General features: G+C 42.2%; 2 protein-coding genes across 10 annotated transcripts in view; one reads left to right on the plus strand and one right to left on the minus strand.

Annotated features, from left to right (window-relative positions):
- Plce1 (phospholipase C epsilon 1) overlaps window positions 1-10,530 on the plus strand; it is a 293,979-nt gene extending 283,449 nt beyond the window's left edge. For 6 of the 9 annotated variants that reach the window (XM_075973955.1, XM_075973953.1, XM_075973957.1 and 3 more), the window contains 5 exons: window positions 580-789; window positions 6,793-6,954; window positions 7,936-8,154; window positions 8,490-8,712; window positions 9,469-10,530. In XM_075973955.1, the coding sequence (XP_075830070.1) occupies window positions 580-789; window positions 6,793-6,954; window positions 7,936-8,154; window positions 8,490-8,678 (780 nt within the window). In that variant the 3' untranslated portion in view covers window positions 8,679-8,712; window positions 9,469-10,530. The remainder of the gene's footprint in view (window positions 1-579; window positions 790-6,792; window positions 6,955-7,935; window positions 8,155-8,489; window positions 8,713-9,468) is intronic. The other 3 variants (XM_075973956.1, XM_075973960.1, XM_075973958.1) reach the window with 2 other exon arrangements.
- A 2,376-nt stretch (window positions 10,531-12,906) lies between these two features.
- Noc3l (NOC3 like DNA replication regulator) overlaps window positions 12,907-27,274 on the minus strand; it is a 32,253-nt gene continuing 17,885 nt past the window's right edge. Inside the window, exons 12-21 of the mRNA XM_075973963.1 lie at window positions 24,033-24,113; window positions 23,633-23,733; window positions 21,104-21,176; window positions 20,958-21,021; window positions 20,808-20,879; window positions 20,291-20,472; window positions 18,352-18,480; window positions 16,796-16,893; window positions 14,577-14,661; window positions 12,907-14,031 (exon numbers count right to left, since the gene is read on the minus strand). Of these exons, the coding sequence (XP_075830078.1) occupies window positions 13,903-14,031; window positions 14,577-14,661; window positions 16,796-16,893; window positions 18,352-18,480; window positions 20,291-20,472; window positions 20,808-20,879; window positions 20,958-21,021; window positions 21,104-21,176; window positions 23,633-23,733; window positions 24,033-24,113 (1,014 nt within the window). The 3' untranslated portion in view covers window positions 12,907-13,902. The remainder of the gene's footprint in view (window positions 14,032-14,576; window positions 14,662-16,795; window positions 16,894-18,351; window positions 18,481-20,290; window positions 20,473-20,807; window positions 20,880-20,957; window positions 21,022-21,103; window positions 21,177-23,632; window positions 23,734-24,032; window positions 24,114-27,274) is intronic.

The following is a 27,274-nucleotide window of genomic DNA, read 5'->3' on the forward strand; positions in this document are numbered from 1 at the left end:
AGATAAGTCTTAAATGGAAATCTGAGGCCTAGGACTAACTTCAAAGCTCTGTCTTAACCACTCCATCGGATTTTGCAGGCCAGAGTCCACAGAGAAACAACTCTTTGGGCACAGTGTCAGGAATCTCCCGAAAGGAGAATTACCAGATGAGACCTTAGCCTTGTGAGCCTTCCACGACAGAATGGTTGTTTCCACAGTGAAAAAAAGAGATGGTGTTTTCAGGCTGCACAGGGTTCTTTGCATCAGCCCTTTGTTGCAAGGTTTCAAAAAACCAAGTTCACGGAGTAAGAAACCTGAGGTTTTAATTCAATAGAATCTCTCATTCCAGCAGTGGGAAAAAATAGTTATGCTGTATGGGGTTTATAAATAAATTGTGCCTTTGCCCAGAGTGAGCATAAACTATCCGTTTGGGACATATAAGAATTATTACAGCTCTAGAAAGAATTGTGCCACACTCCCAAGTAGGCATCGCTTATAAACTGCCCAGCAAACCTGTCAGAAGCTTAGGAAAACAGACTCGTGCTGAGTTTGTGCCACTCTTGAGAGATGTGCCTAATGCTGCCCTTGCTTCTTCTTTAGATTCTGGTGATAGACCAAGACACCAAACTCACCGCCACAGACTGTTTTCTGATGGAAGAGAAGCATTTTATATCTAAGGAGAAGAATGAGTGCAAGAAACAACCGTTCCAGAGAGCTGTGGGTCCAGAAGAAGATATCGTGCAGATTTTAAACAGCTGGTTCCCAGAAGAAGGCTACGTAGGCAGGATCGTCTTAAAGTCCCAGCAGGAAGTAAGTGCCACCTGGACACGGCCTGCGTGATGACCGCTCAGTGTGTCATCAGCCAGCAGCCACCGAATACCTTCCTGAGATCCTGAATGCCTGGTCTTTGACACCTCGTTCAGATTATTCTTCTCAAGTAAACGTGGGAAAATGGTTTTCATTTCTTGCACATCGTCAGATAGCTAACTAAAGACTCTCAGTCTAAAAGCAACATCCTTTGTAAAACGAGGGAAGCAGGAACCTAAAGGATTCCTGTGCGAGGCCACGGCTGTGAGTCAGTGCTGTATTTGTAAGTGTGTAGCTGTTGCTGTAAGGGTTGCTTTAAACCCGCAGCCCCATGGAAATGGCCTAGGCTGTCCTCCCCTGTAGACGCCTGAAACTTCAGACAGCACCAGTCACTGGTATCCACGTGTGACCATGCCATGGCTGTTGATCTGATCACCAAGATAGTGAAGATTGGTGGGCAGGTAGTCCGATAGGAATGTGACGGACACAGGTGAGTCATCTACACCACCTCTACCTCCCGGGACATAAAAAACAGCAAGAAATGTTGTTCTTCCACTCATGTGGTTTAAAACTTATGAATTATTTATTGGTGGCATTTTCCACTTAATATTTTTAAACCATAGAAAGCAAAGGCTCAGGTGAGAGGAGCCACCACACTGCCTAGCACAGGAGCTGCTGACTCTCTTCTTAGTGTCTGATAAAGCTCTTGCCTAGCTGGGCATATCCAGCTTGTACAGTCTGAGCGAAGGTTCCAGATCTGATAGATGACAAAATCTGAAGCCCATCGGGTCCCAAGTTTCTCAGACAAGGGATCATCAACATCTGAAAGGTTCTGGCTTCTACATTCGCTCATTGTGTCTTTAAAATAGTCTAGATCATCTCTCACACTTAGTCAGAATTAGTACAAGTTTATATGTGTTGATACCCTGTGGTTGTCCCCATGGAAGGAAGGTAAGCAGCAACTTTCATACTGACTCCTAATCCGTTGACCCTTGCTTGAGATTGTCTGTGGAGCAGTTTTCTTCGCAGAACAACCTAGGTAGTGCCCACTCCCTTCCTATTCCCTTCTACTGTGGGATATAAAGCCATTGCTCCAGCCTTATACCATCAGGCCTTGCGACAAGTCAAGTGATGAACAGTCAAATTGTTTCAACAATTTAATTAAACACATATTTGATAAGTACCCAGTGTGTACATGACCCTGTTTTGGGTCCTCCCCCAGTCAAGGGTCTCTAGTGTATAACAGGGCTTTGGCTAGTTGAATGCCCATCAGAAACACATGTGTGCTGGGAAGGTGAGCTAGCTCTCCTCACCAGGTCTTCATTTTCACTTTCTAGTTAGCCACTGCAAGCATGGCCTGCTAGCCAGACACAACACCAGCTTCTCTCTCGGCTCAGAGCCACCACTTTCCTTCTTCAATCTTGCCTCCGACCATAAAAGGTCATGCTTTAAGCAAAGAAACGTGGTCGTCTTCCTCACTTTTTCTGTCAGGTGTGTGAAGGCAGAGACTAAGCTCACAGTGCTTTATGGGAAAACATCAAAGGGCTCAGGTAGACTTTTGAAGCCATCTTTAATTTCTCCCTAAGTCTTTCCTGTTTATAAATGTCTCGCTTCATCAATTAGCTACCTATAAAAAAAGTAGGCCCTAAGTGGCAGTTTCAGTAAATAAATTAAACTTTAGAGAATTGAATGGGCTCAGACACCTGTTTTCTGTGTCCTCGTGATGTAATAGGAATCTTTTGTGCAAAAGGAAACTAAGATTCAGAAGCGTTAAAACAATGGCGGGGTCACGACAGAAAGAACGAGCCTTGTGGCTGTGACTTGATGCTCTTTCTGCCATCCTCTGCTGCCAAGGCAGGAATTTCACTCTCAGCCCCTGAGGATTACCCACAGACCTGTGCTATGGGTGGCAACAATCAGCATGGACTTCGTTATGTAGGTGGAAAGACAGGGGAGTTTATGATGCCAGTGGGTAGCCTAGTGTATGTGACAGCGGGCAGTAAAGCCTTCCGGAATGGATGCTTAATAGAACTCGCCGGGAGAGCAGCAGTCTGAAGGAGAGGGGAGGTAAATCACTAGGGATTTCTCAGGCTTTTCCTGGTGAGTAGACTGTAGCAGTTCTCCTTCACATACCTTTGTAGAGAGGAGGTTTTTATGACTGAAATATATGTCAAAGGAAAACGAGTCATATTTGGTGATTTAGGTTTGCCTGGTGCAGTGATGCCTCATAAATATTTATTAGGGCCAGAGGTGATACATAGCACTAGAGCAAATACCTAGGTTGCACAAGGGTGCTGTGTTTCAGTATCTACTGATCCTTATACTTACTATTTCATTAATTAATATCTCATTAATTATTGAATGCTAGAGGGCACTATCATCACTACAAAGATTTGCATTTATTTTATAGGGTAAAACTAATCATCTCTACAAGCCGTTTGTCTGGGCATGGTGGTGCACACCTTTAATCCCAGTAGACTCTCTTGAGTAGAGACAGGCAGATCTCTGTGAGTCCAAAATCAACCTGGTCTGCTTCTTGAGTTCCAGGACAGCCAGGGCTATGTAGAGACCCGGTCTCAAAAAAAAAAAAAATATTTCCAGGTTCTATTGGTAACTTCTCTGCTTTTCTCCCTGCCTGTTATACTCTTCTGATGTTCTAGAAAGTGTATCCTCTGACTGCATTCACATCACCTAACTTCTGTGACTTGCTAGCCTGGCCTGTAAAATCTGGAAACAGCAGCAGGTTATCCTCTCCAAGTGATCATAAAGTGCATATGTGTGCAGTATGTAGGGAATGCTTAGTTAAAAAGTGTTTCATTGAGGCCACTGTTGTTATTCTCTATTCACTATTCTAAGGCAAAAAATACCTTTAAAAGTAAATGAACTCTTGCATACATGCATGATGGTGCATCTGTTTAATCCCAGCACTCAGGAGGCAGAGGCAGAAGAATCTCTGTAGACCAGGCTGTCCTCAAACTCACATAGAGGGACTGTATCTCAAAAAGGAAAAAAAGAAAGAAAGAAAAGAAACTCTAAATAATGTTCTAAGGTTCAAAAATGACACACTCTCTTCTACCATGGACTCCATTACTTTATGTACTAAGCCTAAAAATTAATTTTAAAAGAGCTTGGTGTATTGGTGCATATCTGTATTCTGGCACTTGGGCCATGGAAGCAGAAGAATAAGGTCAGCCTCAGCCACATAGAAAATTTGAGGCTAACCTCGTCTTTATGAACCTGTCTCAAAAATAAATAAAGGGCTAGAGAGATGGCTCAGCAGTTAAGGCACATACTGCTCTTACAGAGAACCCAAGTTCGAGTCACCCATAAAAGTAGCAAGTACAGTGGTGTGTCTGTAACCCATCATGGAGGTGCTGAGACAGACAGATCCTGAGAGCTCTCTGACCAGCCAGCTGTACAGAATCCTCAGGCTACAGGTTCAGTGAGAGAGCGACAGAGGAAGATGCCTAATGTCCAACTAACAAAAAAAAAAAACATAAATTTTTCTTGAGACAGTGTCTCACTATGTAGCCCTGACTAGCTATGTAGACTTTGCTATGTAGACCAGACTGGCCTTGAACTCACAGAGATTCACCTGTCTCTGCCTTCCTAGTGCTAGGGTTAGAGGTGTGCGAACCACCACACCTAGGAAAATATGCATTCTTGCTGATCTTATGAAGCAACTTCGAATTTTCCTCTCTCTCTCTCTCTCTCTCTCTCTCTCTCTCTCTCTCTCTCTCTCTCTCTCTCTCTGTGTGTGTGTGTGTGTGTGTGTGTGTGTGTTCATATGTACAGTTGTGCATGTGGAGGCCAGAGAACCACCACACGTATTCTTCAGAAGTCATCTGCCTTGTTTTCTTTGAGACAGGATCTCTCACAGGACTTGGATCTCACCAAGTAGGCTATGTTGACAGCCCAGCAAAATACCTTTACTGCTCCACCTCCACTGTTAGGTTGAGCAAAGTAGGAAACTCAGATCATGTAAGCTGTATGGGTTGTGACTTCAGGTTTCTGGAAGAGGCTGGGGCAGATCCTTTCCAGGCTCAGTCAGTTTGGCACCACCTGGTGGTAGTTTCCCAGTCTGACTTAAGTATGGGAACAATCCTCTGGGTGATGGGATCAGCAGAAACTTGCAGGCCAGTGACAGCAAACCTTGAATTCTTCTGGCTAATTAGCATCATTTCTGTAGTCTGTCTGTGGCCATCAGGTTACAAGAATGCTGGGAATAGAATTTCCTACATGAAGTCTTGACATCTGATAGGGTCGCCTACTACCGCCTCTGTCTCTCTTTTCCTGTGTACACTTTCTTGTAGACTATAACTTTAAACTGTTGTCATTTGAAAATGGGGCAGCCAGGCAGTGATGGTGCACACCTCTAATTCTAGCACTTGGGAGGCAAAGGCAGAAGGATCTCTTAGTTCAAGGCCACTCTGGTCTATAGATTGAGTTCCAAGACAGCCAGGGCTACACAGAGAGACTCTGTCTCAAAAAAGGGGGGGGGGGGGGACGCTGATAAATGGAAGAAGATATATACATATATATCAACCCTATTCAAACAATTCCAGGATTTTGTGTCTGTCTATTCACATGCTGGAAGATGCACTTATGTATCCATGGATGATGTTCACAGGGATACACCACCTAACAACAGTGAGATTTCGTTAACAGACTTCTTTGCTCATTTGTTTGTTCATGAGAATGAGGTGATATAAAGAGAAAAGGAGAGAATAGGAAAGGGTTTATCATTTTGACTGTTGGGAAAAGTTTTTATTCATTCAGTTGTTTTGCATGCACATATATCTGTTTCCAAATACATGCCTGGTGCCCATGAAGACCAGAAGACATCATTGGATATTTCTTGGAAGTGGAGTTACAGATGGCTGTGAGCCATCATGTGGGTACTGAGAATCACACCCTGCTCCTCTGGAAGAGCAGCCAGTACTCTTAACTGCTGAGCTATTTTTCCAGTCCATTTGAATTTTTTAATGAAACAAAAATAGGGAACTAGAGAGATGGCTCAGCAGTAAAAAGCCAGCACTGCTACTGAAGAGGACTCAGGCTCAGCTCCCACTCACTCCCCTCATGGTGGTTCATAACCACCTGTAACTCCAGGTCCAGGGCTCCAACACTTTCTTCTGACCTCCAAAGGTCCTGCACTCGTGTAGTACACAAGCAGAGATGCATAAATTAAATAAAGAAACCTTTTGTAAAGATGATACATACAAGAGAAAGGGAAATTGGATTTCACTAAAATTTTACCAAATCCAATTAACCTGATAATAATTCTCAGAGTTTTGGGAATCTATCCACTGAAGTGTGGCTTACCTGCTGCCATTGTTTGGCCTTCTCACTGTGGGCTTTGCTTACCCCAGCTGGGTGAGTATGCCATGTTTCCCGTTCCATGTCTAGTATTTCTCTTTTGTACCTTGAAATGAGGGGGGAGGGGAGGGGAGAAGGGGGAAGGGGCACATGCGCCACAGCATGTGGGTAGAGATCAGAGGAAAACATTGTGCATTTGGTTTTCGCCTTCCACATTTACACACAGCCCACGGACTGGACACACGGCATCAGGCTTGCATACCAGGCACCTTCACCAGCTGAGCCATCTCACCAGCTCCCATGTCTGATATTCCTTAAATGTTAATGGTGTTTGGGGAATAAACTTCCCTTCAATGGAGCTTACTGTGTTCTTACAGGGCATTCAGTATATTTTCTTTCTAAAAGTTTGTAATTGATTTGGTCTCTCAAAATCCACAGCTAACGGGCACTTATAAACTGGTTTATTCTATGTGTGTGTCAGCATCAAGCCTTTCTTCCCCTCACAAGCAGGTACATCTTTTTAGATTAGTGTATGAACTACTAGCTCATGTATGAACTATCCAACTAAGGTGATGTTTTTCACAATACCAAGATACAACTCAAATTTTTTGCTAGAAATCTTATGTCTTCTGAATCATCTTACCAATTACTCATATGTTTTCCTTTTTTAAAAAAAAAAAACTACAGACCCTAGAAGAGAAAAATATTATCCAAGATGACAAAGAGGTGACGGTCTTGAGCTCGGAGGAAGAGAGCTTCTTTGTCCACGTTCATGATGTCTCTCCAGAGCAACCCCGAACCGTCATCAAAGCCCCCCGAGTCAGCACTGCACAGGATGTCATTCAGCAGGTAAAAGTCTCCTTGGGGACCAGGGTGCAGTTCAGAGATACGGGGTTCTGGGCTTCCGGCCTGGCAGGCACAGGGTTCTGGGCCACAAGGAGCCTCTCCTTTCCTGACTCCATGCCCCTTATTGATATAAATGACTGGGACAAACCATGTGGGTATTGACAGCTCATTTGTGTGATGCTCGGCAATAGGGAGCTGGATGGGGGAATATGTCTCTTAAGGATGGGAAATAGCTGCTCAGTGTGCAACAGATATTTAGCTAACATCTACAGTGAGCTTGGATCTCTGCTGATAATGGGTTTAGGGGGTGACATTGCAGAAATTACCCCAGAAACAGATGAGTAAATACCAAATGACCATCTCTGAAGGATGCCACAGAACACAAGGAGGAGGCCAACTCTGACTGTTGACCAAATCCTTTCCTCTAGGTCAGGCTGTTTTTAAAACATGATTTCAGAGAACTGTTCCTCATGGCCTCCTCAGGGTTTGCATTCATTGAACCCCTGCTTGAGAAGTGATATCGTACGGCAAACAGCACAGACCCCTGATCACACGGCTGAGGGTTCAATCCCGGCTCTATCCCTTACTCGCTCAGTCTCCAGATCTCACTCAGAGCTGTGTCTGACTTACAATGTGTTGACAAACTTCTTTTGGCGGGTGTGCCGGGGGGGGGGGGGGGGAGTAAAGGGGGAAGCTCAGATTCTTTTCTGTTGAGTAAATCCTCCTCCTGTGTCTGACTTCACTGACCCATCCCAGGTGCTCTGACACCACTGTGTAAGTCAGACCATTTGGAAGCTAAGTGAGGTAGCCTGACGAGTGTTATAAGCCATAGCGACTCAAATGAAAGCGAGGCACTGAGGGACCAGATTTAAAAATCTTTCCCATCGCTCACAGTCTGAGCCACTTTCCCACCTTAAAATTTCACCCAGGAGGGATGCAAACGTGAGAGACGCTTGACTAAACTGACCCTAACTTATCTTTCAGACGTTATGCAAAGCCAAATATTCCTACAGCATCCTGAACAACCCCAATCCAGGCGACTATGTGCTTTTGGAAGAGGTGATGAAAGATGCACCTAATAAGAAGTCTTCTGCTCCAAAGCCCTCACAGAGGATCCTTTTGGACCAAGAGTGTGTGTTTCAAGCCCAAAGCAAGTGGAAAGGTGCAGGGAAATTCATCCTAAAGCTAAAGGAGCAGGTTCAGGTAACATAAAAGTTACTTTGCCGTCTGTATAAATTCTTGATGGTCAGTCGCATCATATCAATTCAATCTGGGAACCGGTGGAATCTCTAGAAAGTTTGTAAGTCGAGTAGTTGGAAGGTAATTATTTTGTTTTCACTCTGAGGGGAGAAAAGACAAAAAACATCATGCTCTCGTGTGGCTAAAAGATCTTGGGATAGCGGCCTTTGGCCTGTCTGCCCAAATCTTTACTTTGTACAAGAAGTACAAAGGAGTGCATACTTCCTCTCTGAGAACGCCATGGGACTCGGGAGCCTGGGTTTACATTTCCATCCAAGGTTTTCTTTTATTCTATGTAGGCATCCCGAGAAGATAAAAGGAGGGGCATCTCCTTTGCAAGTGAACTCAAGAAACTCACTAAGTCCACTAAGCAGCCCCGAGGACTCACCTCGCCTCCTCAGCTTGTGGCCTCAGAAAGTGTCCAAGTCAAGGAGGAGAAACCTGTGAGTGCCTTGTCCCCCAGTGACGCAGTGGGTTACCAGCAGTGACGGAGGGCAGCGTGTTTGACTCAGGTATATTAAGGTACTGTAGCAGTTTGAAACAAGACTCAACAGAAAGTACTTTGTAGCACAGGATGGAAGCCTCGTGTCTTTTCAAGGGGCTTGTTCCATGAAGGTGGAAATGGTACCTCAACACAGTACCTGGGCTCTGAAATTATATGTGGTATTCCTGGGGCTGGAAAGACGGCTCAGAGGTTAAAAGCTCTTCCAGAAGACCCAGGTTCAATTCCTAGCACCCACAATGGAAGCTCACAACTGCCTATCGCTCCAATTCCAGGGGTTCCAACACCCTCACACAGACACACATGCAGGCAAAACACCAATGTACACAAACTAAAAATAAATCATTAAAAAAAAAAATCTTGTCTTTTTCTCCTTCCTCTTCTTTGTTGTTTAGGTACTCTGGGGTTGTGGACTGTAGGCTGGTTATTCTTTGCTTTGTCTAAAAGACAAGATCTGCTGAGTAAATTGGGAGTGGGGGTGGCGGTGGGAGGGTGTGGAAGGGGAGAGGGGACGAAGGAAGGGGAGTGGGAAAAAAACGTATCGCTCAATTAACAATAAAGTCTAGAAAAAAAAAGAAATGCGTGTCATGACAGAATTAACATTGTTCTACCTTCGATGGACACCGTGTTTTAACACTGCATTGTAGAAAGTGATTCCTTCAAAACTAGCCGTGAGAGCTGTGGGCTTCTGTAGCTGAACAACTGAACCTGGGTAGGCTGTAAATATTGTGCTTCTTTGTATTCAACCCACTAATAAGCTCCTGTGGATGTTACAGGTGAAGATCCTTGGTGAGAAGCGCTGAAGAATGAACATGGCGGAGCAAACATACTTTACTTCCATCACATGGAAACTGCAAAGTGATGGTTTCTCAGCTCCTGCCCTCCTCACACCTGATGTGAGGAACACGCACGTGGAGGACAAGCAGAGTGGTACAGGGCTGCCAGCTGCCTTCCTGAGGAAGGAAGCAAGGACACCCAGGGCATCGCGCAGATGCTACAGGTGGAAAAGCCAGGCTCAAGCTTAAGGCAACCAGCGTCATCTGTAAAGGGACAGGCGGTACACATTTTAGGGTCGGGGCCATCCGGCCTCAGCTGGCTTTGACTCCATTCTGTCACAGGAGTGCAAAGGCAGCTGCTGACAACAGGTACAAGAATGAACATGACTGAAAATAAAATTTTATTTATGGACACATGAATTGGAATTTCATATCATTTTCACATATCACAAATCTTTCGAGTGTTCCAACCACTTAAGATTGTAAAAGCTATTCTTAAGGTTAAGGGTCATACAAAAACACATGAACTTGGCCCAAGGACCAGCTGGCTGACCCAATGTGGAGAACTGGGAACCAGAGGCACAGAGATTGGAAAACCTCGAGAACTGGCCATAGGTTTAATGAGAAGTGGAAGCCTAGGGCATTGGAAATGTAAATATGTCCTGTAAGGTCTGTTAACAATTATTCAAATTCGTTCCTATATTGTGTACCAAGGTGCACTCTTTAGGCTGCTGTTTTGCAAATAGAAACGTTCTTTTTTTCAAAAGCTAGTATTCATTTGCCCACAGATTGTTCCAATTTCAGTTCTCACAAAATGAATTTAGAATGATGTACAATTTAATATCTACTGAGTTGTGATGTCTTAATAAGACTAATCTTTTTAAAAAGCAAAAGCAGATTAAGTTGATGTTTAAAGTAGACTTATTTATTTTGCAATGTTTGTACTGACACTGTACTTGTGTATTTATTAGACATAGCTTTCTTGATATTGCTATGGTTACAAGCATTAGTAGTTCAATCTATTTCAAGACTTCCTAAAAATAAAACATTTGAACATGAAAAGTGCTAGACATCTAGTGCAATGGCGTCTGATTTACTGAAGAGCCACGGATCCGAGTCACACTTGCCATCTGATGTAAATTATTTATAAAACCGTCCATCACAAAACTGTCAACTAGCTGGGCAGTTGTGGTGCACACCTATAATCCAAGCACTTGTGAGGCAGAGGCAGGTGGGTCTCTCTGAGATCGAGGCCAGCCTGATCTACAAAGTAAGCTGCAGGACAGCCAGAACTGTTACACAGAGAAATACTGTCTTGAAAAACGAAAAACAAAACAAAAAAACAGCAAAGTCAACTAAGTGCAATGGAATCTTCTCATTCTTGAAACAAAGCACATTGTGACTTACCTGACTGAAATAGGTGTTCCTTCAGAGTAAAGCCTACATTTTATCTTCTTATTGGCATTGTTCCATTTGAAGACATTTTTCTTCAAATTATAAAGCACACTAAAAATCTTGACTTTTGCTTGGAGAGTTTCTTTTACCAATTATAGAATGAATAAAAAATCCCTTCTTTGCACATTCTAAAAGGAGACCTGTCAAAAATACACTGCAGAGCTTTCATGTCGGTGGAAGAGTCCCGCTGCGCCACCGTTCTCTTGCCAACAAAGCTCAGACTATTCTCATTTTGGCAGTTGCACGACACTAACGGTTCTCTTTGAAATAAAGTAATAGGTCTGTAACAAGTGCACAGCACTGCCGCATTTTTAAAACAAACCCTGGAGACATTTTATCAAGTTTCTATAAATGAAGGATTCTGACACTGGGCTAGGTAACGCTGCATTTTTAATCTATGAATTTCCTGACCTGGCATCAAAGATGCAGGAGGACCAAGGCCATTTTCACTCTTACTTTTAAGTGCCTGGTGTGCTGCTGAGCACACAGTAGGTGCTCAAGATCTGTCTTCAAAAGAATTAAGGCTGTAGTTTAATATAACCCTCAAGGTATATGTGCCTGTGATTATTAATGCCTATATAGTTATCTCCAAGAAAGGAAACATTAATAAGCCTATATAAAAAGTTAATGTACACATATAGTTCACCCTCAAATATGTATGTCATTCAAATGCTAGCTGTATAGACTTATGGTCCAACTGTGACAAGAAACGTTAAAGTCTAAAACAGTCATGAAATACCCAACCTGTCCATTTCTATTTTAAAACTGGCTTTTCACTTACATTATGTCGTTGCTGCTAAAGTGAAGCATAAATGTATCGGTGTTAGAAAACAATTGATACATATATACAGATAGATCTTTTGGTTGTGTATACAAATATTTCTAACATTCCTGAAATGGTTTTTGTCAAACAGTAGAATTTAAGAAAGCTGTATGCTGAACCATACCTTTTCTCATCATTAATAATCAAGCCTTAGCTGGGTGTAATGGGAGGCAAAGTCAAGAGTTTCTCTGTGAGTTCAAGGTTGGCCTGGTGAACATAGTGAGTTCCAGGACAGCAAGGACTACATAGGGAGACCCTGTCACAAAACAAGAAACAATAAAGTCTTAAAAATGTGGCTCCAAGCCGGGCGGTGGTGGCGCATGCCTTTAATCCCAGCACTCGGAGGCAGAGTAGGTGGATCTCTGTGAGTTCGAGGCCAGCCTGGTCTACAAGAGCTAGTTCCAGGACAGACTCCAAAGCTACAGAGAAACCCTGTCTCGAAAAACAAAAACAAAAACAAAAAAAAAAGTGGCTCCAGAAATATTTTTAGGCTGGGCATAGTGGTGAACACTTTTAATCCCAGGCAGGGGCAGGCAGAGCTCTCCTGAGTTCTAGTAAAGCCCAAGTTATAAAATGGGACGAGAGAGAGAGAGAGAGAGAGAGAGACAGAGACAGAGACAGAGACACAGAGAGAGAGACAGAGAGACAGAGACAGAGAGACAAAGACAGAGAGAGATTGATTTACTTCTGGAACTCAATGTAAGAATACGCCCATGCTTCCCACAGGTCAGGGAACCCTGATTGCTCTTCGAGCTGATGAGGGAGAGGGACTTGATCAGGGGAGGGGGAGGGAAATGGGAGGTGATGGCGGGGAGGAGGCAGAAATCCTTAATAAATAAACAAATTAAAAAAAAAAAGAATACGCCCATGTTCAAATCCCCCAGTGCTCTCTCCTCCAACACCTGCTGACCTCTTCTCTGCCCAGACACCCACACACCCAGCTTAACTCTCAGAAGGAGTAAGAGCTGGCTTTAAATTGGTTAACTGGTCACTGTTCCCGAGTCTGCTGGATGGCAGGAGGATTTTCGGTTTTCATATTTTCATTAGGAAAGAGCTCTCGGGCTCAGAAAGACTGACTTCTGTGCTGCTGAATCAACAGTCTATTACCTGAACTGCTTTTCACTAACAGTGAAAAAAAAAACCTCCACAAGACTATGAAGTAGAAAAGGAAGCTATTTTATTCAACTATTAATAGCAGAAAATATCTATGTACACATTTCATAAGTCACTTCTACAATATGGCAATAACTACTATATAGAATAATGGTTTATAACTCTATTTATAAGCATATACAGTTTTTATCTGTAAGAATTTTTAAAAAAACCCACTTTACTAGTTAGTCAGCACCAATGTCGCTATAGCACCACAGACATCTCAGCCCTACTTGCGTCCTACTGAGCAACTTTCCCCCATCACTCTAGTGTAAAAGAATAAACACAACTTCAAAGATTCCAGAATCACATTCAACTTTCTTTGAAAGTTTCTAGCCATAAGAGCACTCAGACCAGACTGGCCTTGAACTCAGAGATCCGCCTGCCTCTGCCTGAGTGCTGGGATTAAAGTGATGCACCCACACACCCCAGGCAATACTCATTCCTTCTAACGGTCAGATCTGGTTATACATGTATCATTCAATAGAAGCCAATGAACAAGAGTCTAATTTTAAGCTATTCTTTTATCCTTACAAAATGGTTTTGCTTTCATCTATGGTGCTGCAATCACAATATTTATTTAGTTATAAAGAGGATTTAATAACTGTCTTGCTCAGTTTTTGTCAACTTGACATACACTAAAGTCACCCATGAAGAGGGAACCCCAACTGAAGAACTACCTCCATCAGACTCGCCTATGGGAATGTCTGTAGGGTACTTACAAAATTAGTAACTGATGTGGTAGGGCTCAGCCCACACCTCATGGGCGGTGCCATTCCTGGGTAAGCTGGCCTGGGTTGTATAAGAAAGCAAGCCGAGCAAGCCATAAAAAAACAAATCAATAAGCAGCGTCTTCTGTGGCCTCTGCTTCGGTTCTCATATAATCGTTCCCAGGAAGTTTTCCTTGTACACAAAGAAAAAGGCCTTCATGTATCTGTATGTGTCTCTGCATATGCGCATACAAATAAATATATAAGGCAGTCCACTGACTCTTCACCTTTAGGCTACTGTGAAGATGTTTTCAAACATTTGGTGAAATCCAGTGGTGTCTCAGTAGCAGCTTCATTGCAGTATCTTTTGATTAGTTGATTTAAATCTTCATTCAAAAATGAGTCTCCTTGTAAAAATTTATCCTGGAAAAAAAGGGTTAAAATTAATAGTTAAAACTACTCATATTGTGCTAGGCGGTGGTGGTGGCACCCACCTTTAATCCGAGCACTCAGGAGGCAGAGGCAGGTGGGTCTGTGAGTTCAAGGCCAGTCTGGTCTACAAAGTGAGTTCCAGACCAACCAGAGCTAAACACAGTGAGTTTGTTTGTCTCAAAACAAACAAACAAAAACAACAAAAAAGAAATACAGTAATGAGAGATGTCCAGTCAGGTCTTGGACCATTCCATAGTGAAAGAAAATCTTATCAACTATCAACCATCTCTACAGAATTTCAGCCCCGTGCAACCAACCAACTCCTCAACTCCTAGAGCCAGGCCTTTGCGGTCAATACCTGTAGTATCAATTCATGGAAGGCTAAGGCAAAACAATCGGAAGTTCAAGTCACCATGGACTACAAAGCAATACTCTTGTCTCAAAAAAAGGAAAAAAGAAAAGAAAATTGGCAGTTGAATTGATAATAAATACACTGATTTAATGTTTATTTCCTCTATTAAAAAAGTATCACATACCTTCTTTTTAGAGTTTGAAGGTTCAACAGGAGGATTGAACGTCATTGCTGCCATGCTGTATGTCTCAAAAAGTTCAACTGAAGATCTATAATTTAAGAAATATTACGATTTGCAGAGAAACTACTGTTAGGTATATGACTTTTTAAGAGCTGCACTGTATCTGAAGAATAACATCAAGCATTCAACCAACTCATTTATTTAACATACAAACTAGTCAGGCTTGGTGGCGCACGTCTTTAATCCTAGCAATTTAGAGGCAGAGGCAGGCGAATCTCTGCAAATTCAAGGCCAGCCTGGTCTATAAAGCAGTTCTTGGACTGCCAGAGGTACTTAGAGAGGCCCTGTCTCAACACTAAATAAATAAAACCTAACTCCTCTGTAGTATCAACACTATCTTACTAAAGTTACCTCAGAAAAATCTAGTATTCACACTCAGAAATGCAGGCCTACAGCCCAGGAAGATTGCTAAGCAGATGTCGACCAGCTCGTATGATTGAATCCAATTTCAACTAGTGATATTGATGATAAGCAATTAAATCTGTCACTGGAACTAGAGGAAGGAAACAGACTTGTCATCGATTGACTTTAAATATCACTCAACCCTTCAGCTATTAATCTGGATGAAAAACAAGGACAGGACATTCACAACAGAAAATATGTCAATACCCAGACCATGTAAGTAAACCTTGGTCAGCTGGGGTTACTAGGAGCCACATTACTCTAATGAGAGAGGCAAGGACTGCACTCACACCCCAAGCTTCACACCCCAAGCCTTACAGACAAACCTGGGCTTCATCTTACCCCAGAAAAGGAAAACTGGCACAGAGGAGGCAAATGATCAAGACGATTAATGAAAACACACAGAAGAATTACTAAAAACAATGACGAAGAATCTACTCTTTTCCCTTTTCAAAAAAAGCAGTGTTAGTAGGGGTCTGCTGAGGATATGACTCAATGAACAGCGCTTAGTCAGTGCATGCCAGAGCTTTACTTATGTTAAAAAAAAAAAGGAACAAGGCTAGAGGTAGACATGGGAGGCTGTGAAAAAGAAAAAGCAGCCTCTGTATTTGGTAAGGCCAAGAATTATCTCTATTTCCCACAAAGGACTTATAGAAATCAGTAAAGTTGACCCTCATTTGGAGGGCACAGCAGCTAACTATATTAGCAATTTAAAAATACAAAATAGGTTGATTCAGTGGTTAACTTTAATTTTAGGGAATGTGATGCATTCTTCTGACCCCCTGAAGCACCCAGCACGTATGTAGTGCACAGACACATATGTGTGGGCATAACACTCATAAACACAAATCTAATTTTTTTCATTTGAAATAACTAAATCTAATATTTCAAGACAAGCACGAAAAGTGAATTTTAAGTGAATTCTTCCAATCTTAAAAGGTAACAACTAGCCAGGCACAGTGGTGCACACCTGTAATCCCAAGTGCTTGGGAGGTTGAGGCAAGAGGATCAAGAGTGTAAGTTCATCACACATAAATACATTCTTATATGGTTAAATTTATGGCCATTCCGGGTTACATGAACCCTGTCTTGAACAATTAAAATTCCATTTTTGTTCTGACTTTAAAGACAGTATGAAATCAGTAGCCTAAAATTCACATGATATCTAAATTTTTAAAAAATCTATGGGCTTATAAAAAGAAAAAAGAAAAACCTGGTGCAGAGCAAACTGCTTGGCTGCTAAAACGCTTATCATACAATCATGAGGATCTGAGTTCAATCCTTGTCACCATATTAAAAAGAAAAATAAAAGAAGCCACGTGTAGTTATTTGTAATTCCCAAACTGGATGGCAGGGGTTCACTGGCCAGCAAGTCTAAATCCTATTTCAAAATAATAACGTGGCTGGCTTCTGAGGAACAATAGACAATTTGACCCCTAGCCTCTCAAAGCTCTTATACACACATGCACCTATAAACACACACACACACACACACACTTACACACAAATATAAAAGGGCAAAGTCCAGTTACAGAGTTTTTTAAGTCTTAGAATAAGTTGGTGCTTTGGGTTTGATCCCAAGCACAAAAAAAACAAAACAAAACAAACAAAAAGAAATCCTAAACAGGTCAGGTGACGCACATTTTAGCCCTTGGGAGGCAGAATCAAGTGGATTTCTGAGTTCCAGGCCAGCCAAGGTGACACAGTGAGAACCTGTCTCGACAAGCAGAAACATAAAGCAATGCACTATCAGACGGTACCTTCGGCTCAGCTCAGGCTTGAGGGCCTCGGAGCCTTCAGACGGGGCCCCAGCGAGCAGGTGAGCTGCAAACCTTCGCACGACAGGATGGTAATGCCTCTGAAGAGGAAAGAGACATTACTCGCAGGTCAGTACGTCCTAAAACACAAGCTACAGCTTATTTTGCAACTTTCTTAAAAAAAAAAATGTATACAAATCACATAAGGGTATTGCCTTTGGACCAGGAAATTTGCTGTGAGATTCAATCTCCTACAAATGCCAGGGAAGCTTCACCCATGGTACCTCAACAGTATGGCTGCCTAAACAAGGGCAGCCTGCCAATGTGAAAGGAGACATTCTGACAAGGGCCCTATGCCTAGACAAAGCGCTACAGGTAACTAGGGACTGCAGAGAGTGGGAGAATTAGTCTTCCCCAGGGTTGATTCCCTTAACTGGTTATCCAATACCAAGTGGTTGGCCCTGAAATCATAATATATACGAAATGATCAACAGATTTGGCAAGTTGTATTTATGCATTTCTGTGTAAGTGTTTATGTATTTACATTATATATAATTTGTATATGTATGTTTGTGTATATAAGTATATATATATATAAACACACACATATATATAAACAATAAAGAAAGAGGTCATTAATTTGATAGGAAATTAGGGGAGGTGGACATGAGAGGGGATGGAGAAAAGAAATGGAAAGGGAAAATGATATAACTATTCTTTAATTTTTAAAAAGTAAAATTTTTAAAAGGCTAAAGAAAATTACTAGCCAGGTGTGGTAGAGCACACCTTTAATACCAGCACTTGGGAGGGAGAGGTCTCACAGAGTTCTCTGAGTTCTAGGACAGCCAGGGATACAAAGAGTCCCTGACTCAAACAAAACAGAAGAATACCTTCATTCTCAGGATTAAAATACATATCTGGGGATTGGAGAGATAGCTTAGTGGTTAAGAGCACTGACTGCCCTTCCAGTGGAGCCAGGTTCGATTCCCAGCGCCAGCATGGCAGCTGTCTGTAGCTCCAATTCCAAGAGGAACCAACATCCTCTTTTGGCCTCCATGGGCACTGCATGCATGGTACACTTGTATACATGCAATCAAAACACTCATACACAAAATAATGTAAAAAAATATATACACATTTGTGAAATGACCAAGTTAACAGTATCAAAAAGAACCATCAAAAGACAGTTTCTATTTCATAGTGAAAAATAATTCACCACAGTTTCTATAGGGCTCACTCTAATGCTGGCCTCACTATAGGATCCTGGCACTGTAGGTGAACCTCCTTTGCAATGGAGTCTATCGAAGTCTCCTTGTAGGATCCAATACAGTATAAATATGCCTGGTAAGAAATCCTGCTTTTTCTGAATAGTGTTAGGGAACCTTCAATAAATCTCTATAAGCTCATGACAAGTCTACCACACTCTCTCCTGTTTCAGAAAACTACTCAACAGAAGACATTCCAGAGCACATATATGAGCGCTCTGGCAGTAACATGTGAGGAAAGAGAGGAGAAAGGGGGGGGGGGATGAAGGACGGAGGGAAGGAGGGGCCCCTCACCCGCAGTGTATGTAGCTCCCACAGTGCGGTGTTCTGTGCATTGCAGTACTCTGGCTCTTCCAGCTCAGGCAGGAACACCCCACTGCCCTGAGATTCGTTATCAAGCAACAGATCTGTCCTGGGAAAAGTCTGCAACATCACATGAAAAGGAAGAATTAACTAAGTTAAAGAACGAAACTGGCCCATTCATACATTTAAATTTGTGGTTATACTAAGGGCTACAATTTTACATCTTTCAAGCCTAGTTTTAGTAAGAAATAATTTACATCTGCATCATTTGGTTTGGAGAGATTTATCAAATCTTTAAAGATAGCATATTCTTCCCACCTCCAATCTCACTTTAGCAAATCTTTTTTTTTTTTTTTTTTTTTTTTTGGCTTTTTGAAACAGGACAACCCTAGCTGTCCTGAAACTAACAACTCTGCAGACTAGGCTGGCCTCAAACTCAGAGAGACTCACTTGCCTCTGCCTCCTGAGTGCTGGGATTAAGGCATGAGCCACCATCAACTGGCAAAGAATTTTTGTTACAGAAATATTACAGCATTATTTATTTTTTAAATTTTTTTTTTTTTTTTTTTTTTTTGGTTTTTCGAGACAGGGTTTCTCTGTGGTTTTGGAGCCTGTCCTGGAACTAGCTCTTGTAGACCAGGCTGGTCTCGAACTCACAGAGATCCGCCTGCCTCTGCCTCCCAAGTGCTGGGATTAAAGGCGTGCGCCACCACCGCCCGGCTATTTTTTAAATTTTTTATCCATTTTACATACCAACTACTACAGATCCCCTCCCTCCTCTCATTCCACTCCCCCAACCATTTCTCCCATGGAGAGTCAACAAAGCCTGGCACATTAAGTTGAGGCAGACCAAGCCCCTCCCCGCCCCTCATCAAGGCTGAGCAAGGCATATAGAGCATTACTTATGAGCAATTTCTATATTCATTAGGAAAACAAAGAAGCGGCTGTGAATGAGGAACCCACTTCTGCCTATTTCTTAACACACAATAGTGTATCGGGCACACTGCAAGTGGGCAGCAGGGTGGGCAGTAAGCTGGACAGTAACTAGGGCATGCCAGCTGCTCCACCTTTACAGTCCACCAGCACCGCTGCTGAGTGACTTCTGTGACTGCTGGCTGAGTCACTTCCCTCCTCTGCACCCTTAGCCCAGCTGAAAAGCGGAATGAGTAAGAATTGATAGAGTTATCTCAGTTATAAAAACCAAGTAATGTCTTGTTTGTGAAGAGCTTGTAACAAAGACAAGTGCACTGTAAGAACTGTGTTTGCTAAACAAAGAACTAAAAAACCTTAATCGTTAAAAACATAAAGTAGGAAATTTATACTGACATGAAAATATCTTTCATTATTCACTCTAAACCCAGTATATAACACAATTCACATCACGTCCTTTCCATGAAAACAAAGTGTTGCTTGTATGCTGCACAGACGCTCATACAGGGCAGTAAGGACAGACACCAAGTGGTGAAAATGGCTGCCTCAGGAGGTATCGTAAACTGCTTTGTTTCTGTTAGTACCTGATTTTGTTACAAATATGAATTCCCACCCCCCACCCTTTTTTTTTTAAAAAAAGAAATGTGATCTTACTAAGCTGGTGTCATGTGCCTTTAATCCCAGCACTTGGGAGGCAAAAGCAGTCAGGTACTTTGTGAGTCTGAGGCCAGACTGGTCTGCATAGCTAGTTCCAGGCCAGCACTACAGTGAGACCCTGACTCAAATGAGAAAGACAGGCTCCCAGGCTGCTATTCAGACTGGCCTAAAACTCCTGGGCTTGAGCTGTCCTCCTGCATCAGTCCCCGGTGTAACTGTAGGCACGAACTACTGCACCTGGCTACGAATTATTTTAGTAACAATGGTAACTATCAAGGACAGAGACACACAAACAAGCACAGTGCAGCACACCATGAAAACTTGGCTCGATTTCCTCACTTACATGCATCAATATTCTGGTAGTCGCTAAAAGGCCAATGCTTGAATTTGGAAGAACCTGCAGAGCAAGCGTACAGAGGCGCTTGATGAAGGCAAGAGCTCGCTGATGAGAAACCTGCTTTCTGCGCTTGGTTAGCATGACATCAAGGCAGTGGAGTACAATCTCAATACCATCGTTGGTAGCACCTAGAACAGACATCCTTCAGAGTCAATGTCATTGCTTTTATTATGCAACTACCTGAACTCCAGCAAACCCGCAAGATGAATCATTATGCTGCTGCAAATCATCCTCCTGCTCAGTAGAGCAGTGCTCAGAGATGCTCTGGGCTGCATTTACAGCACTCCCTGTCAACCCCAAAAGTTCTTTTACCCCCAAGTCTTATATAACATTAACTACAGGCACAGCAAGAATAAGCCCGCATTTTTTGCACCAGATCCTATTTCTCGTCGGCTACAATTATGATCATAACATAGTCTCAGACTACACATACGTACCGAAAAAGAATCTTCTAAGAACATACCTGCGTGTAATTTAAACAATGTCTTGTAGAGATGTGTATAGAATTTCATCGGGTCAATATTTAGAACATCACCTTTGAGATGACAACACAAATTAGGTTAAGTTACAGTCTTCACGAATAAAGCAAATAAAACCTAAGACAGCAACTCACCTTGTCCAGAAAGAATATGAAAAGCAGTCTGAACACAGTGAAGACTTTCTTGATAACTTAGGTTCTTTAAAAAAAAAAAAATTGGCAACTAAGAATGATTGTTATCTTTTCTATTATGAAAAAACAATCCACTAATAGCTACTTACACCAGACTCAATGAGGGTATGAAGAACCACTAACAAATCATCAAAGAACTCCACATTTATAAGATGTGCAAACCTAGAGTCAAATAAAACTGAGTTACCAAATAATCCAAAAGCAGAAATAAAACTAGTAAAAATAGCTTGACTTTCAAACTGCATCTTAAATATTACTTATTTCAAACTGTTAGTCATAATGGATATAGAAGATCACTGACAGCTTTCCCTTAATTCAGCCTGGCCTGCCCCTGCCTCCAGTGCTGGGATTAAAGGCGTGCACCACCATCGCCTTGCCAGACTGACCTTTTACACAGTTCTCACGCGGCTAGATATTATACTTGGTAGGAACAGATGAGGCATCAGTGAAAATACTCTGTCCTGAGAAACAAGTTACCAAGAGCAAACGACTGCCCTGACTAAATGCATTAGGTTTCTACAAACCACAAGGAGGCAGCAGAAATAACTTCTTAGGAAACAGGAAGCAGTAAAAAAGAAAGAATTCTGCTGGGCAGTGGTGGCACATGCTTTTAATCGCAGCACTCTGGAAGCAGAGGCAATCGAATCTCTGTGAGTTGGAAGCCAGTCTGATCTACAGAGTGAATTCCAGGATAGCCAGGGCTACACAAAAAATCCTGTCTCAAAAAAGAAAATAAAACAAAAAAGAAAAAAAGAAAGAAAGGATTCTGCCATTTATGAGAACATGGACTTTGGTGGTTGAGGGGGCTACAGCCAGGTAGTGCACATACAAGGTCTTAGGTTCAAGCCTTGGTACTTAACCTGGGAATATAGACACTATTACAGCTTGAAAATAAAATGGAAACATTGTTGGACTGGTGACTAATGACTGTGTGACACTATACCGCATCACTTGACTGCCCTAGGCTTCTATGACTAAGGCAGCAGAGTTCAGGAATCTTCTCAGCTGGTAGGTGTTAGAATACTCGGTACACTACTAAACATCAGGCACAAAAGTACTGCCGGGCGGTGGTGGCGCACGCCTTTAATCCTAGCACTCGGGATATAGAGGCAGGCAGAACTCTGTGAGCTCGAGGTTAGCCTGGTCTACAGAGCTAGTTCCAGGACAGTCCCCAAAGCAAGTCTGTTAAAGCTGTGTAAACCTCTGAACAAAGAAGTGAGAGACTCCACACATACTGCTACCAATTTTGTGAGAAGCAATGTGGCATTCTTTAACCATAATTTAAAATGAGAACACCCTTTCATCTGGAAATATGTGTGCACAAGTACATGAAGACATAAATGTATTCTCTGGTCTGAGGATGTAGCTCAGTTGGCAGACTGCATACCTAGCATGCACAAGGTTCAGGGTTCAAGCCTCAGCACTGGATGGTAGTGTATGCCTAGAACCCCAGCACTTGGGAAGTGGAGGCAGAATAATCAGAAGTTCAAGGTCATCTTTGACTACACAAGTTTGAGGCTAGCCTGGGCTACCTGAGGCCTTTCTTCAAAATCCCAAAGATAAAAAGAAAAAAAGTCCGAAAAAAGAAAAGAAAAAAAACGGCCCCTACATGTTACCACGGAAAAATCTCCCGAGTAACTTAAAGGAACTTACAGGACACTACAAAACAGTCTTCCACTTATTTCAAAAAAGACAAACAGAGACAGAAACACAAACACATACATGGGAGCAGAAGCTTATTTTAAATTCCATATTCTTTCGGGCTTGTAAAATAAACATATATTATTTGAAAAAGAAAGCCTACTTTTTTTAAAGAATTACGGAATTAACCATAAAAAAAAAAAAAAAACAGATGTCAGGAACCAGGAATGATGGTTCACACCTCCATGCGATAAGTTAAAGGCAGCTTCTAGGCTAGCCTGGAATACAGAGTAAAATCCAAGTCAAAGCAAAACAAAATCACCGCAGTAGAAACAATCCCTCCTTTGCTCCGTCTTCTTGGGAGGCTTCCAATGACAATGGCATTACGCTTCATACGGAAGCACAGGCGTGTGAGCTCCAGTCACGAGTGGCTGTAAAGACCAGAACTATTGCTTCCAGCCAGAGATATATTTCTAAGATGATTTCTAAATCTCTGCTGCTAAACATGGCTAACATTGCTAAAGTTTATTTTTTTTAAGATTTATTTATTTATTAAGTATACAGTGGTCTGCCTGCATATGTCCCTGCAGGCCAGAAGAGGGCACCAGATCTCATTACAGATGGTTGTGAGCCACCATGTGGTTGCTGGGAATTGAACTCAGGACCTTTGGAAGTACAGTCAGTGCTCTTAAGCTCTGAGCCATCTCTCCAGCCCTATGGCTAAAGTTTCAAGTTTCATCTGTAGAATGGCATCAAGAACTGAGTGGTGAATCTTAAGAATTCCAGAAACATATAAAGTAGAAAGAAAAAAAGGGAAATTTTAAAAAAGTTTGAAATGAGAAAAGCAAAACCCCCACAAGGAAAGGCTGCTGCATAAAAAAGGAATGAGAAGGGAGCATTAGGACAGCACCGGGGACATGCACAGAGACAGTTTATGTGCAAAGGGTCTAAAGGGTTCAGCCCAACACAGTCCTTACTTGGCAAGACCTTCCAGAACTGCTGGCAGAAGAGGTGACCTCTGGGCCTTCTTCAAAATTCTGAAGTAGGTCACAAACACAATATTCAGAGTCTCTGTGTGCTGGCAGAGAAATCAGAAAAGAACACCTTAGAACCAGCAAGTAGCTCTCCTGAGTGAGACAAGTTCAGCTTTCCTTTCCCTTTTCATCCCTCCCACAACTCAGACTTTGAAACAAGACATACGTCTAGCGATCTCAAAACCTGAAGGCATCTCACTGTACTTTCTTATGTCACAAAAATCATCTACCTAAGACCCATGAAATAAACCAAAATGATATAACTTTAAGTTGAAACCATTTATAATTACAGCCATTTAGTAAAACATCTTGGGAGTATGACAGAGTGGAAGGAAGTGCCCACCAGTTTCAGCTTTCTCTCAGTGCTCTCTGAAGCTTCAGCCTCCCGAAGTTCCCGCTCCAGTTTCTCCTCTGCTTTCTTCCACTGAAAAGACAAAGCAGGGGGTGGGTAAGAAACACATACCAGTGAAGGCAAAAATGGGGTAGGGTGTCAACACTCTACACGGTAAGACCACATATGGTCTAAGAATATAAATATGAGCAGAGGCAGAAAAAAAATAGATATGATACACAAGCGAGCTAAATTGGTAACGCTGGTTGCCCCTAGGAAAAAGGTGGAAGGATGAAATCAGAGAAAGAGGGACAGAGAGGATTCCTACTCTAACTCTGGTAACAAGTGAATGTTTATAAAGATTGCCCAGCATTAGCGGGCAGCTTAGGGCGCACCTTTAATCCCAGCAATGGGGAGGCAGAGGCAGGCGGATCTCTGTGAGTTCAAGGCCAGTCTAATCTACAAGAGCTAGTTCCAGGACAGGCTCCAAAGCTACTAAAAAACCATCTCAAAAAACCAAAAGGTTGCTCCGCATTATGAACTTTTTACATGTGCTACACGTATCATCTCATATGAACGGTAAACTGACCCTAACAGTAGGTACTGTTTGCCCTTCTTCAAAAGTGTCAGAGAGGAAAAGTGACTGGATTTCAAGCCAGATTTAAGAGACCAGAACTTGTCCATAAAACAAGTGGATCAATAAAAACTCAAGTGAGTGCACCCTTTCTGTCAAGGAAAATGAAATCTGTATTTCATGACTCTAAACTGCTTCTCATAGACACCGACACACAAATAAGTAAGTAAATAAATAAGCAAATATAGAAAAACTTTTTTCAAATTGGGAGTGGTGGCTATGGTTCAGTGGGGAAAGATACTTGCTGCCAAGTCTGTGAACTTGGGAGCAATTCCCAGAAACCACACGGTAGGAAAGAGCTGTACAGGGAAAATCCAGTCAAGTGAAGCTCATAGAATAGAAGAAAACTTTGCCAGCTACATATCTGACAGAGGATTATTATCTAAAATACATAAAGAACTCAAAACATCAAGAATACAACTACTTCAGCCAAAAATAGATAAAGGGCCAGAGAGAAGGCTCAGCAAGTAAAGACATTTGCTACCAAGCCCAATAACTTGAGTTTGGTCCCAAGGCCAAACATGACGAAGAGAACCTAGTTGTCAAAATTTTTAGAAAGATCCGAATGAGGGGCTAGAGAGATGATGTAGCTTAAATGAGAATGTCCCCCTATTGGCTCATACATTTGAATGCTTGGTCCACAGTTAATAAAACTAAAAAAGATTAGGAGATGTAGCCTTGATGGAGGTGTGTTACAAGGGGTGGGCCAAAGGTTTAAAAAAAAATATCTAAAAGAGAATTCTCAAAAGAAGAATATGAATTGCAAATAAAAAGTTTTCAACATCATTAACTATGATATAAACACAAATTAAAAGCACTTTGAGATTCCATCTCACCCAGTCAGCATGGCTATCACCAAGAAATTATTAACACCTAGGCGGTTGTACACATGCAGTTAAATCCAGCATGCAGGAGGCAGAGGCAGGGAGAACTCTGAGTTTGAGGCCGGTCTGGTCTACAGAGCAAGTTCCAGAACAGCCAAGGCTACACAGAGAAACCTTGTATCAAAAATAAATAAACAAAAATAAAAACGAAGAAGAGGAAGAAGAGGAGAAGAAGAGGAGGAGGAGAAGAAGAAAAGGAAGAGAAGAAGAAATAGGAGGAGGAGAAGGGAGGGAGGGAGGGAGGGAGGGAGGGAGGGAGGGAGGGAGGGAGGGAGGGAGGGAAGGAGGGAGAAAGGAAGGAAGGAAGGAAGGAAGGAAGGAAGGAAGGAAGGAAGGAAGGAAGGAAGGATAAAGTTGAACTCTTGCTCACTCACTCTTGGTGGGAGTATAAACCGATACAGACACTGAAAATCAGTGTGGAAGATTATTCAAAAAGCCAGAGGCAGAATTCCATGTGACCCAGATATTCTACTCCTGGACATATAGCCTACTACAGAGATACTTGCTAATCCAAGTTCACTGCTGCTCTATTCAAAACAGCTAGGAAATAGAAACAGCCTGAATGTCCACATAATGGAATTTTATTCAGGCCTAAAGAAAATGAAATTACAAAATCTGCAGGAAACAGAAAATTATACTGAGTAAGGAAAATGGACTAGGCACAAAATAGATAGACAAACAGACAGACAGACAGACAGACAGATAGAAAGAATGAATTACAAAATTTTCAGGAGCCAGGCGATGGTGGCGCACGCCTTTAATCCCAGCACTTGGGAGGCAGAGGCAGGCGGATCTCTGTGAGTTCGAGACCAGCCTAGTCTACAGAGCTAGTTCCAGGACAGGCTCCAAAGCCGCAGAGAAACCCTGTCTCGAAAAACTAAAAAAAAAAAAAAAAAAAAAATTTGCAGGAAACAGAATTATGCTGAGTAAGGAAACTGGACTAGGCGATAGGTAGGTGGGTAGGTAGATAGATAGATCGATCGATTGATAGACAGACAGATAGATGAATAAATGAAATTACAAAATTTTCAGGAAACAAAATTATACTGAGTAAGAGAACTATACTAGGCACAAAACAAACAAACAAATAAATAAATGTCACACATTCTCCCATATATGTGATTCTAGCTTCCAAACTCTAAGTCTGTGCATTCAAGAGCACCTGCAGGCAGGGGGTGGGAGGAGTTGAGGCCAGTCTGATCTACAGAGTGAGTTCCAGAACAGCCAGGACATGGAAATTACAAAGAAGTACTGGGAGGGAAAAGCCTTAAAGGAGGAGGTAGTAGAATGCAATAATATAAAAAAAGCAGAGTGGGGAATACTGGGGCTAGAAAGATTTAAGCAGGGGAAACATGATGGGGAGGGAGAATTAAACAAACCAGAGACATATGAAAGAGTAATATAAAAGCCTATTGTCTTAGGTTTCTACTACTGTTCCAAAACACAAAAACCAAAAAGCAAGTTGGGGAGGAAAAGGCTTATTTGGGCTATACTTCCAAATCACATCCCATCATTGGAGGAAGTCAGACAGAAACTCAAGCAGGGCTTTAAGCTGGAGGCAGGAGCTGAAGCAGAGGTCATGGAGGAGTGCCAGTCAATGGCTTGCTGGTGGAATATGGTAGTCTGAATGCAACTGGCCCCCATAATCTCATAAGGAGTAGCACTACTAGGAGGTGTGGCTTTGTTGAAAGTGGGTATGGCCTTGTTGGAGGCAGTGTGTCACTGTGGGGGCAGGC

Source organism: Microtus pennsylvanicus, chromosome 5, assembly GCF_037038515.1.
Source record: "Microtus pennsylvanicus isolate mMicPen1 chromosome 5, mMicPen1.hap1, whole genome shotgun sequence".
NCBI lineage: Eukaryota > Metazoa > Chordata > Mammalia > Rodentia > Cricetidae > Microtus > Microtus pennsylvanicus.